Raw genomic sequence first — 12,549 nt, forward strand, 5'->3', positions numbered from 1 at the left:
GCTGTTGTCGTCTGTATGTGTATTTGCATGTACAAGAGGTGAAGGCCAAGTTATAATACCATTAGTAATTATCTGCTCCCCAGCTCAAATACACTCGCATGAACAGTAAAAGAATTTTAAATAATAGTAAACAAAAACAAAAAAATCTGAATTTTTTTGTGGATGAGCATCAACAAAATTTATAACATGCTGCAAGATTTCACTTGAAATGACATCCGTGGAGGCCTGTGCAAAAAAAAAAGACGTATTTTGGAGTACCCATTTTTGTTTTTTTGACACACTAATACAGATGTCTTTTCATGGCGAAATTCGGAAAGATGTTCTTTTTAAGAAAAAGGCAGACCATTATCTGCCTTATGCATTCAAAACGAACCTTGGAAATTTTGCTAGATGTTAGAAAACTTGTTGGTATTCATCCAAAAGAAATCAGATTTAAAAAAATATTTACTGTTTTTTGGAATATATGTTCGCGCGGGTGCATTTGTGAACACTTTGGCATCACTTATACCTCTTTTGCAGATGCTTGTTATGGCATGTGTAAAGTGTCAGTGCTACAATGGTGCCGTGGAGAGCCCGCTCCAACTTGCAGCCTGAATGGCCATCGAGGATAACCATTGAGTTCACTATGATGTTCCTGGGGACGATCTTTGGGTGCATGACCGCAAACCCAAGAACATTGCTTCCCTAATTTTCAAGGCCCCCGTCGCAGAAAAATTGGAGTGTTAAAGATGCTCTGAGGGATGATGCTTGATCTTCAAAATCAAGATATCCTCAAACTTCACGTTCACCCACTTTCACGAATTCGTTACTCTTTGGGCCACCTTGTGTAGCTTCCAGCTCAATGTGGACACCAAAGACGACATTGTGTGGAAGCACCCTACCGATGGTTCCTACTCATCGGCTTCCGCCTAGGAAGACCAATTCCACAGCACCATTCGTTCCCCCATGGAGCACACGGTTTAGAAGGCTTGGACACCTCTCCGGATTAAATTCTTCGCTTATCCTGCCATACAAAAAAGGATCTGGACAGCGGATCGGTTGGCCAAACGTGGATGGTCAAATTGTTGCCCTTATCCCCTATGAAAGCGCGATAAAGAATCCTTTGACCACCTTTCCTACAAGTGTTGGTACACAATTAGTCTTTAGGGCATGATCAAGGAGTGGCTACAACTTAGACATCCATTTGTCAAGGAAGTCGTAGAACTCATTGTACTCATTGTACACCTCTCTAACAGTCCTCCTCCACAACATCAAAACCAAAGCGGCAGTCTGGATCACCGTGGGCGCCAAAAAGTTGGGTTAAATCATGCCAGGAGCCCATTTGTAATATCGGTGTGTTGTAGCACAAACAAATTTCTCAAATCTTTTGCCTCCGTTTCAAAGAGAAAAACTATGATGCTGTATATTAGTCTACACAGTTGGCCGTGGTTGGAAATAGGCAGGACGGGCTTCAAAATGACATGGGACATAAATAAGATGAAAATTATGCTTGGAAGCCCTTGATTCTTTTCTTTTCCGACCGTGTGTAGGGTATGCGCTTGCGTGGAGGGTCGTGTGAACCACAAGATACGCAACACAAGACGGAGACTGCATAGAAATGGAAGACCCTACTTGCATCGAACATGAACACCTCGAAATTGCTATTCAGAGCTACAACATGTGTGTATTTCTGCACTCCCTCTGTTAAATGCACAAGTACTAGTTTTCAAAGGTATAACCACAAATAAACATCCTTCCCATCCAGACATCCAGACAAAGTTCTATCAACCTCACTACATTAAAAAAAAGCTCACTACAGCCCCAAGCGGCAAATCGGGCTGCTCTTGATCAGGTTGAAGTCGACCTGTAAAGATCATAATTCATATTAGCACAGGCTCATGGACAAGACAAAGTTAATAAGCACAATACCTTTGGCCCAAAGAGATCACGTATGTTGTCAATCCCATACAGAATCATTGTTGGCCTGCATTCAGCAGCAAAATGTGGTCAGCACAGATTTCTTTGCAATCCCATAGATAAAGAAAAGGTTTCTCGTGTCCAATCGGGGTCTGCTATGGTTTGGTTTTCCTCGCACTTCTATTTGAGATATTAGTTGAAAAACAAGGACTGCGAAGGTGTTCTTTTTTGTGGAGAAAAAAGAAATCAATTCAACACATAGATGCACATAAAGGAATCATTCATATGGAAACTATGCCAGTTTTACCTTTCAAGTGAAAGACCCCATGCGATAACATTAACGCCCTCTGGCAGTCCCATGGGAAGTAACATTTCAGGCCTGAACATGCCTGAGTTGCCTATCTCCACCCATTTCTTCAGACCATCGTGGTAGCTAAAAAAACAATAAACATAATAATGATTCTTGGGATCGCAATAATCATGAAAACAATAGCAATCAAACTTGTTCTGACCTGAAAATTTCCATGCTTGGTTCAGTGTACGGGTTGTAGGCAGGTTTGAAACGCAGCTTTGACATGCCTAAGAGCCAGAAAAGGAGAGGAGAGGTGGCATCATTAAATCTCTATGTAGTGGAGATAGCAGATATTCCCTCCGTTCCGAAATACAAGTCTTTTTAGAGATTTCTATATGGATTACATACTGATTTATAGACGTATTTTATAGTGTAGATTCATTCATTTTGCTCCGTATGTAGTCCATATTAGAATCTCTAAAAAGACTTATATTTAGGAACGGAGGGAGTACAAGACAAGAATATTAAAGACATGCCTAATGCACATTATGCAGATGGGCATGGAGCACCAATATTCTTGGAATAACTGAATAACAACATATGGCAGTACAGTTTTTACGAATTTAATAGCAAGATCCATAAATACTACTCCGTCCGATCCAAAGTAACTGTCGCAGTTTTGTACTAAGGTTAGTTCAACCTTAGTTCAAAACTGCAACACTTATTATGTATCAGAGGGAGTATAACAAACTCAATGGCTTTGGCTTAGTACCTAGTCTGGAGAAGAAATCTTCCAATACACCTATCAGATCACCAAGCGTCAAACCATAATCACAAATAAGACCTGAAATCAGAAGCATCGTAAGTAGCTTCCTTGTTAAAAGGGTTATGTGTGTGACATCTACGATAAGTATCAAATATCAATCAAGTTAACACCACATAGGCAAGAAACAAGAAAACGGTTACCTTCTATCTGGTGGAATTCTGCAAGATGAGTTCGGTCCACAGCTTCATTCCGGAAAACACGATCAATAGAATAGTATCTCTTAGGAGCAAAAGTTTTCTGAACAACCCATGGTGGTTTATCAAAGAAAAGAAATCTCATGAATCGTTCAACAGAACAGAGAAAACAAATTGATATCACCTCCATTAATTTAGGCAAACTAAGACAATATAAGTTACAATGGAATTACAAAGAGATAAAATAAGCATCACTTAGTTGCTTTACCTCCTGTGCTAGCTTGTATAGCATCCTTGTTGAAACTGCAGTTGTGTGAGTACGAAGCAGGTTTTTCTCTGCTTCATCTCGCTTCCAATCGTAACCATATCTGCAGACAGCAACCTCAAATTATAAACTCTCTGGCTAAGCTGCAGCAAAGACACCAGAACATACCCTTTGGAACCATGACCACCAGACTGATGTACTTGCTTTACTTTCTCAAGATAGTCATCGGGTAGTTGTGTTGTTGTGGCAGGGGCTGCAAAAAAGTGGATTGATTAAATATGTTTAAATCCAACTGTTGGCTCAACAACAGTAACATAACCTTTACCTTTGAGGAAAAAGGTATCGTGTGAATCACGAGCAGGATGCTGTTGTGGCTGGAACAGTGCATCGAAATTCCAGAAGCTACCAAAGGAAGGCAACGATACATAATGTCAGAAATATATGGATCTTTATCTAGGAAACAGTGATATGCTCATAACTACATTGTCTTGTCATATAGTCATATGGTGTTGGCGACCTATCATTCCTAAATCCTAAAATAACTTCAATTTTGTGGAGAAGATCTACCAGTACAAGAAATTGACTACAAACAGGTATGAGAAAAGAAAGAAAAAAATCTTGTCTTATTTTGTGTTTTACCTGCTCTCTACATACATGTTCGTTGGCATCTCACTGAACCTGTTACATCAATAAAATTAATCAATCCATTTTCCGAATATTGCCTTGAACTGCAAATATCATGACCAAAATGTTTTTATTTACCCCATCTCGAGAAAAATGTTCTGGATTGCCTCACGGACCTGAAGAAAATCACCAAATAACAGTTCTGAGTTATCTGGTTTATCATATAAAGCTGTATGAAAAAATTGAACACCTTGCAGATTAGAAGTACCTCTAACAACGGTTGGCTATATCCTATCGCAATAGGTTGTCCTTGAGCTCCATAGTTATAATCTTTAAATTCCAGATCCTTCCAGTCGCCACTTTAGGAAAGAAAAACCATTTTAAAGGAAAATATATCATAAATCTGTTACTGTATGCATTAATAGGTACACACATAAAAAAAATTAAAGGTTGATTTTAACGTGACAATAAGTTTAGCATAGTCTTTGACAGGTATGATAAGTACAGCTGGGCTATTTAGAATAGAAACGGCATTGAGGAGTCTTCCATGTAGTGTTCAATTGCTCATGGTACATTATAGTTTATAGTCAACAAGCAGAGGTTTCCTGCTCAATTTCTGAAATTAGCTTGAGAAAAGTGACATCAAATTACCTCTTGAGATGTTCTCGTGTCACATCGGTTGCCAATGTTTTTCTCTTTGCAACAAATTCAGGCCCCTTCTTCAGTGAATACCAAATAGATTTCCTGGAAAAACAGCGAAGCAAATGTAAAAATTAGGGATAATTGACTATGATGCTGCACTTGGCTGGCACTTATTGACACTGTAAAAAAGATCTCTTTGAAACAGATACTTACTCTTTTGTTACAAGCTTTCTTCTCTTCAAATCATCTATTACTTTGTCAGCAATAACCTACATGAAGAAAAAACAATTTCCTTAAGAAGGGCCAAAGAACAATTTGATACTCCCTCCGTACCATATTACTTGACGCTCAAACGGGATGGGGGCAGGGGGGTTACTAGCTATTGTAATATGGGACGGAGGGAGTACTAGATATTGTACATAACAACTATCTGTGCCCTGCCATGTGCCATGACACAATCCAGTAAATGGTTCAAGTGGAAATGCAAAATATGAGAGGAACAACGAGCAACAAGCAACACCAACCTCCCCATTCTCCAGTCTTCTAAGCTGCTCTTGCAATTCATCCCTGGTATCCTCAACCTGAATTAATCAAACAGCAAATTATACAATGGCATGCCTAGAGATACAAAGCTCGAGACAGATAAAAGCACACCGAGAGACCTTCAGTTAACACAGATGTAAGTATTGCACATTGAAAGAGTTAACTATGATGAGGATGTATTCTACATCTACAACCCAGAAATTGGCAAATTGAGAACATCGCCCAGAAGAAGAGCAGATACGGCAGGCAAGTTTCCAATACAAATACACACTGAACTGGGTCATACAACTGCCCGACAACATCGAAGAGAAGAAGTGAAACGAGCTCAGCTCAGCTCTATACCTTTCTCAGTACGAGGTCTTTGTTTCCCTTCTCAAATCCAATCCACTTGTTCTTGGCTGCAGCCTTCATTCCAATATCGAACACGTCCCCCAATCTCTCCTGCAACGCACCACTCTGAGCATCAGAGATCCCCGGAACCGAAACCATTCACTCCAATCGAGCAGACCACCTAAATGCCACACATAGAGAGAGGGAAAATCACCTTGAGCGCGCCCTTGGAGGCACCCTCGGGCGGGATGGCCGCGACGAGCTGCACCTCGGGGGAGCCCCTCGCGGCATACCCCTTGGCCTCATCGGTGAGCACCCACGTCTCCTTGGTGATGTCCTGCAGCAAAGCTCGTTAGGTCTTGGGGAACTCGGGGCAGGGAGGAAGCGAGGCTCGGGAGACTGGGGAGGGGGAGGGTACCGTACCGCACTCTCGACGATGCGGAAGGCGGTGAGCCTCTTGATGACGTCCTCCACATCCTTGTGCGGGACGCCGAGGGAAGAGGCGAAGGAGCGGGAGTCGGGGATCTCGGCGTTCGCGTTGAGGTGGGCGAGGAGCCCGTCCTCCACGTCCGACAACGGCTGCTTCGCCGCCATCCTCGGCGGCGGCGGCGGCGGCGGCGGCGAGGAGGAGGAAGACGAGGTTCTGGGAGGAGAGATGGGGAACACGGGGCTTTGGGTTTGGTCGGGAGCGACTAGAGTAAAATCGGAGCTTTATTTGCAAAAATAAAATAAAATAAGAAACATGGGCCGTTTGATGGGGAATGAATGGCCTAGATCCTAGGGAGTCTCTGCAAAAAGATCCCCCGTTACTGATTAATTTGTTTCGGCAGCTGGATCAGCTGCACAGCCGTCCGATCCGTCCGCCCATGACCCTTCGATCCTCTTCCTCTGCTTCGGCCTCTGACAATCCTGCTTGCACTTCCAAAAACGAAGCACTCCACGAACCCCCCCCCCCCCTCCTTGTCCTCCCCTTGCTTGCAGCATGTCGCACTCCCATCGCTCACACCACCGTGATGTACCAGGCAGCACCATCGTTGATATTGTATCGTCACCGACAGAGCTGCAACGCAACACGTGTGCTGCTACGAGCTGGATCTCTCCGCCGGTGAAGTTGCAGTGCAACGAGGCTCTTCATTGCAGCTTCGGCGACGCTTCATTGCAACCACGGTGGAGCTTCATGGACCACTCAGCGGCGCTTCATTGCAACCACGACTGAGCTTCAACACCCCTGTAGTGCTTCATTGCAGCTCTGGCGGCGCCGGCAAAGCTCCATTGCAGCAACATGGCCTGTCGAAGCTTCATGGCAGCACATGCGACTCGCGACAGTGTCTGCGGCTCACACACCCCCTTGCAGCAGTGAGGGCATTGATTGGTCGACATTACAACACCCCGGCGGCACCCTCCTTGTTGCGCTGGCGAGTCTCGCAGCTCTGCGTCGCAACAGTGGTTGTGCTCCAGGAGGCCATGCAGCACCCTCATCGCGTCGCGTGGTCCTTGTGGAGACCATGAACGGTGACTCCAGCTTGCAACAGCAGGCCCGTTTGCAGCACGGACAAGCAGCAGGAGACCGGTTCGAGATTTCTAGCATCATATCGGAGTTGGAGTGGAATTGGACAGGTGGGAGCAACGAGGTCTGAGGAAAAATTGATTAGGGAAAAGGGACGTGTCAGGAGGAAGACGAAGGATGAGGAAGATAATATTATGGATGTGCTTCTAGTAGGTAGGACGTGTGGCCGGTTGGGATCGAGAGGTGTGGCCCGAAGCGAGAGTCTGCGTCACACGATCAAGAGGGAACAGACGAAGTAGGAAGCGGCGGACGCGAACGAATTATCAGCCGGTTTAAAACAATTGTTTCCCTTTGTTTTCTGTATCCTTCACCTTCAAAGAGACGTTCGTCTCGCTATCTCTTACACACGACAGTGGCGGTCCAGATCCGGTGAAGCTAGTGACTACGGCCACTGGTGACATCAACTCATTATTGTAAAAGGTCTTATATTGCTCCCCCTGAACCAAAATATATGACGTTTAATAAACTCCAACCACATAAAAAGCGAGCGCAATGACATAGTTACCCCTCACTAAATTTGAACCCCCCATGTCTTCTCCCACCTCGCGAGATCCAGGTGGTCACGATCAAAAGCTGAGATCCAGCAGATCGTCTCCTACCTCCACCTCTGCCCTCCACCTTCGCCCCCCACTTCTGCCCTCACCTCCACTTATGCTCTCCACCTCCGCCCCCACCTCCGCCTCTTCTCCTATGCCCTCCACCTCCACCTCAACTCCTCCTCCCAGATCCAGCAGCTACATGCCACAACACAAGCATGGCAGATCAAGCCCCAACTCCAGATCAAGCCCCAGCTCTAGCTCCAGGTGCTCCATCCCCAGCCCTAGGACAGGCAGCGACTCCAAGTACTCCAGCCCCAGCCTTAGCAGGAACTCTAGCTCCAGATCCTCCAGCACGGCACAACACCTACTCCAGCACGGCACCTTGCAAGAGGGAAAGACATTGGGCGGCAACGCTATCTCTAGACCCGCCTCCGCTTGTTGGCAGCCTTGTTCTCCACCTCTGAAGTCTCCTCGGCGGCGACGCTATCTGATAGGAATAGACGAGTGGAGGATAGAGAATATTTAGTTAGAACATGGCAGAAGAAAAGTGTATTGGTAACTAGAAGTTACTAGGCAGGAACAGACTTAACAGAGTCAGAAAATGGAATCCCAATTGGTTGCTTAAATACTACACAATTACTTTGATATTGCTAGGTAAGTTAACATGCAGATACTTGAAAAGAACACTTACTTAGAACAAAGTCTGGACAGATGATATTGTTCGGGAAGTTAGCATATATTATATGACCAAGCTCTTTTAGGTGCTGTGCAATTTTAGTGACAAGTTTCACTACATAAAATTTAGAAATTTTTGTCCAAAGGCCTGCACCAAAATACAAATGACCATGTTCATCAAGTTTTACAAAAGCAACGATTGTAAATCCATGATTTATGTTCAATATGACATCCGTGGAGTCTTCAGTTGTGTAAAGGCTAAGATTGTCTACTACAGTTATTGTTGCGAAGCAAGGGATATACTGCAGGAAATGATAAGATTGTTAGAGAATATGGTAATATGCAAATATGAGAGTAATTGAAAGAATATTATAACAGTTGAAATCAAAGGACAAAAATGTATAATTAAACAGATAATGTAATCATGATGTCATGCAAATATGAGAGTAATCGAAAGAACAATACAACATTAATTTTCCTAATATAGTAAGAAGAAAAATCCCCTTCGACGTATATGCTGCATGTGACACCTTTTATCCAAATGTAGCAATATATAGTATATGTTCAGAAAAGTAGGCCATGCCAACCGAGGCAGGGTGAGATTGAACATACCGTGCGCTTCATGAAGCCATCTGGTACGGTGAGATGGAACTCCTTGGCTGTCTGCCAAAGGCCGGATAGGCCCAATGTCTCCTTGCACTGTACTCTCTATGAATGAAAAGCCTTGAATCAGCTAGAAGAAAAATGAATTAACGGCGATTTCGACCGGGTGATTAAAAGGGGCAGACGGACTAGGATAAGAAATGAGCGGATATTTCAGTAAATTAGTTACCTGGTTCTCCATGAGAAAAACCCCAATGCCGTAGATTCCCAAATCTGACGGAGTTGTGTCGACGACGAGCAGCTAAAAAAAGTCGGTGGCAATAGACAGCGGCAAGCGGCAATGGCGAAATGCGGTGAGGTTTGCCGGCAGCTGGCGGCGGCGACAAGCGTCGAGCTAAGTGGTTGCTGCGGCGATAGACGGTGACATGCAGAGTCGCGGAGGAGTGCAGGCGAGGGAGACCTGGATTCGGGGGTCCTCAGGTGTCTGGCCTATTCAAGCATGGGCCGGGTTGATGGGCCGTGAAGATAAAGCGGAAGATTATTCCCCGTGTTCGGATAGGACTCCTGGGTGCGTGGAGTGCAAGATTGGAGTCCAGATGTATTGTTTCCTTCCCTTGTAAACCGCCTCTGTACCCCTTCGGTGTATATATAAACCAGAGGGTTTAGTCATAGAGATGATCAGAATTCACATATATGGGCTAGACAGCTAGGGTTTAGCCATTACGATCTCGAGGTAGATCGACTCTTGTAACCCCTATACTCATCAAAGTCAATCAAGCAGGAAGTAGGGTTTTACCTCCATTACGAGGGCCCAAACCTGGGTAAACATCGTGTCCCCTTTGTCTCCTGTTACCTTCGATCCTCAGACGCACAGTTCAGGACCCCTATCCGAGATCGGCCGGTTTTGACACCGACATTGGTGCTTTCATTGAGAGTTCCGCTGTGTCGTCACCAGAAGGATCGATGGCTCGCCTGGTCATTAATGATGATATTACTTCTGGAGGGTCCCTAACCCTAGGACAGATCCTCCAGCTCGGTGGTTTTACCATGGGTGCCCGCTCGGCCGTCAAGCCAACAGCGGCTCCCACAATTGCCAAACACCACCTCCGTGTCAGCCTCGAACACTCCGAAAAGATGGATCCAGCAGATGTCTCATCCTTGAACGAGCTGCTAGATCGCATCGCCGCCCTGGGGATCGCAACAGACTATGATCGGATTGGGCTTAAACCCGATCAGAGGGAGATCAAGTCCCCACCGGTCACCCACCAGGTAGCGGTCGTTGAGGAATGAGCTGAGAACGCCTCTCCCCCTAAATTACGCACCAATTATGTTCGGATTTCTGAAGCTCTGCGAGCTGGATACCCATCCTCGAGAAGAGACCTCATGTCCTCCGAACATAGGATCGGGCATTATGTCCGGAAGTCTTGAGGACCTAGCTGATCCTGAACTGGTGACCTCGGAGATTCTTCAAACTCCGGATCTAATAATGGGTCAGGGTTCGGATTTCAGCCCGCCCACCCACCACAAGCAATACTCCCCAAGCAATTCAGGTCCTCCAGACCTATGTGACCTAATGTATGTACGACAGCAACCTCAGGAAACGGTCCATCACTTCTGGGCCAGGTTCCTCCTTGTTAAAAACAAGATTAAAGATTGTTGCGACGACGATGCGGTTTCAGTTTTTTGCCGCAACTGTACGGATGAGGGAATCCTCAATGCCCTCAACCGCCGCCGCATACCGCACTTTGCAGATTTGGCACACATAGTACAGAAGTACTACGCAATGGAAAGCGCCTGGAAAGCCCAAACAACCCGGTGGGAACCTCCTGCCTTTAAGCAGCCCATCGGACGGGCAAAAAGGATGCACCCTTACGGGTCACCCGATCATCAGCCTATTGACAAGAAAATCAAGCCCTTCATGGGACATAGAACTGTCCTCAACGAATTGCTCGACAAGCCCTGTCAGATACACACGACGCTGAATACTGAACCAACGCATAGCCTTCGGGCATGTTGGGTACTCCAGCAGGTGGCTAAAAGCGGTGAGGCCATTCTCACCAACACTACCCCAGAGAGGCACTCTTCGGAGGATGACGATCTCAATGTCTTTACGGTCTTCGAGACCTTTTCTTCAAATAATCGGTGCAAAAGGGCCCTTCGCGACGTCGCCGAAGTTAACCAAGTAGCCGCAATAAATCCTTGGAATGATACGACAATAACTTTTACCGCCAACGATGAACCAAGGGCCCGACCAGTCCGAGCACTAGCCGCCTTGGTCTTAAACCCAATTGTGGATGGCTTTCGACTCACCAAAGTTCTCATGGACGGCGGCAGTCGACTGAACCTCATCTACGAAGACACGCTCAATAAAATACAAATGGACAAGAATCGCATCGAGCAAAGCAGTACCACCTTTCGAGGCATTATCCCCAGTTGAGAAGCACGATGCTCGGGGAAAATTAAACTTGACGTAGTATTCAACACACCGGAGAACTACAGGTCCGACGAATTACTCTTCCATGTGGCACCTTTCAATAGCGGATATCACGCCCTGTTGGGGCGAGATGCCTTCACACGCTTTCAAGCCATATCCCATTACGGGTACATGAAGCTCAAAATGCCAGGGCCCAACGGAGTTATCACTATCACCAGTGATCCGGATATAGCACTCCGCGCTGAAAACAAAACTGCATCCTTGGCCCTCAAGGCACTATCCGAGGCCCTCACGGCCGAGGAGCTGACCACTCTGCATTCCACAGTGGACAGAGACGATGCAATCCTCGACAAGAGGCCCAAGTCCACTTATTTCAAGCCAGCAGACGAAATAGTCAAATTTCAAGTACACCCGACGAATCCTAACAAGACAACCTCCATTGGAGCACAGCTGGATCCGACGGTCGATGTCGCCTTACGAGCGTTCTTACTCGAAAATTGGGACATCTTTGCCTGGCATCCTTCGGATATGCCAGGAATTCCACGCAGACTGGCCGAGCATAGCCTCAACATAATAAAGGGGTTCAAACCAGTCAAGCAAACGCTGCGGCGATTTTCCGAACCCAAACTACAAGCTATGGGGGAGGAGCTGGCCAAACTACTTGAAGCCGGGTTCATCAGAGAGATCAAACACCCGGATTGGCTAGCGAACCTGGTCATGGTGCCGAAGAAGGATAAATCCTGGCGCCTCTGTGTCGATTTCAAGGACCTCAATAAGGCTTGCCCTAAGGACCCCTTCCCGCTGCCCCGCATTGACCAAATCATTGAGACGACCGCAGGACACGACTCACTGTGTTTCCTCGACGCATACTCCGGATACCATCAAATTAAGATAAAGGAGTCCGACCAGGCCGCAACGGCATTCATTACCCCGTATGGGCCTTTCTGCTTCAACACTATGCCTTTCGGACTCAAGAACGCTTGTAAGTGCATCTAGTGCCACCCCTAGTTGGTTTTGGAGTATTGACGACAAACTTGGTTGAGGGACTAATGTGTTTGTGAGAATTGTAGGATAACACAGGTAGCAGTCCCTTATTGATTCGGTTTACCTACCAGAGATGACCCCTAAAAATGTGTGAAGACATTGAAGACAATGGTGGTTTGTGAAGACATTCACAGT

At 45.9% G+C, this 12,549-nt stretch overlaps 1 protein-coding gene across 1 annotated transcript; it reads right to left on the bottom strand.

Moving 5' to 3' along the window:
* Window positions 1–1,594: 1,594 nt before the first annotated feature.
* Window positions 1,595–6,255, bottom strand: LOC123121530 (phenylalanine--tRNA ligase alpha subunit, cytoplasmic). The gene is made up of 18 exons (XM_044541535.1): window positions 5,976–6,255; window positions 5,767–5,889; window positions 5,565–5,663; window positions 5,204–5,260; window positions 4,893–4,948; window positions 4,689–4,781; window positions 4,306–4,396; window positions 4,176–4,213; window positions 4,053–4,091; window positions 3,739–3,815; window positions 3,582–3,666; window positions 3,417–3,516; window positions 3,155–3,251; window positions 2,961–3,032; window positions 2,409–2,475; window positions 2,204–2,329; window positions 1,909–1,963; window positions 1,595–1,843 (listed from the first exon to the last, which is right to left on the bottom strand). Exons 1-18 carry the CDS (start codon window positions 6,144–6,146, stop codon window positions 1,793–1,795), a joined length of 1,497 nt encoding a protein of 498 aa, XP_044397470.1. The 5' UTR covers window positions 6,147–6,255; the 3' UTR covers window positions 1,595–1,792.
* Between the last annotated feature and the right edge of the window lie 6,294 nt (window positions 6,256–12,549).

The sequence above is a fragment of the Triticum aestivum genome, chromosome 5D (assembly GCF_018294505.1).
Source record: "Triticum aestivum cultivar Chinese Spring chromosome 5D, IWGSC CS RefSeq v2.1, whole genome shotgun sequence".
Classification (NCBI taxonomy): domain Eukaryota; kingdom Viridiplantae; phylum Streptophyta; class Magnoliopsida; order Poales; family Poaceae; genus Triticum; species Triticum aestivum.

What these genes read in the sequence shown, in the direction of transcription:
- LOC123121530 (XM_044541535.1), bottom strand. Translation starts at nt 6,146, where the DNA reads ATGGCGGCGAAGCAGCCGTTGTCGGACGTGGAGGACGGGCTCCTCGCC. An exon ending in CCTCCAAGGGCGCGCTCAAG is followed by an intron (nt 5,664 to 5,766) that starts GTGATTTTCCCT and finishes GGTGCGTTGCAG; the next exon opens with GAGAGATTGGGGGACGTGTT. An exon ending in CGATACCTTTTTCCTCAAAG is followed by an intron (nt 3,667 to 3,738) that starts GTAAAGGTTATG and finishes ACTTTTTTGCAG; the next exon opens with CCCCTGCCACAACAACACAA.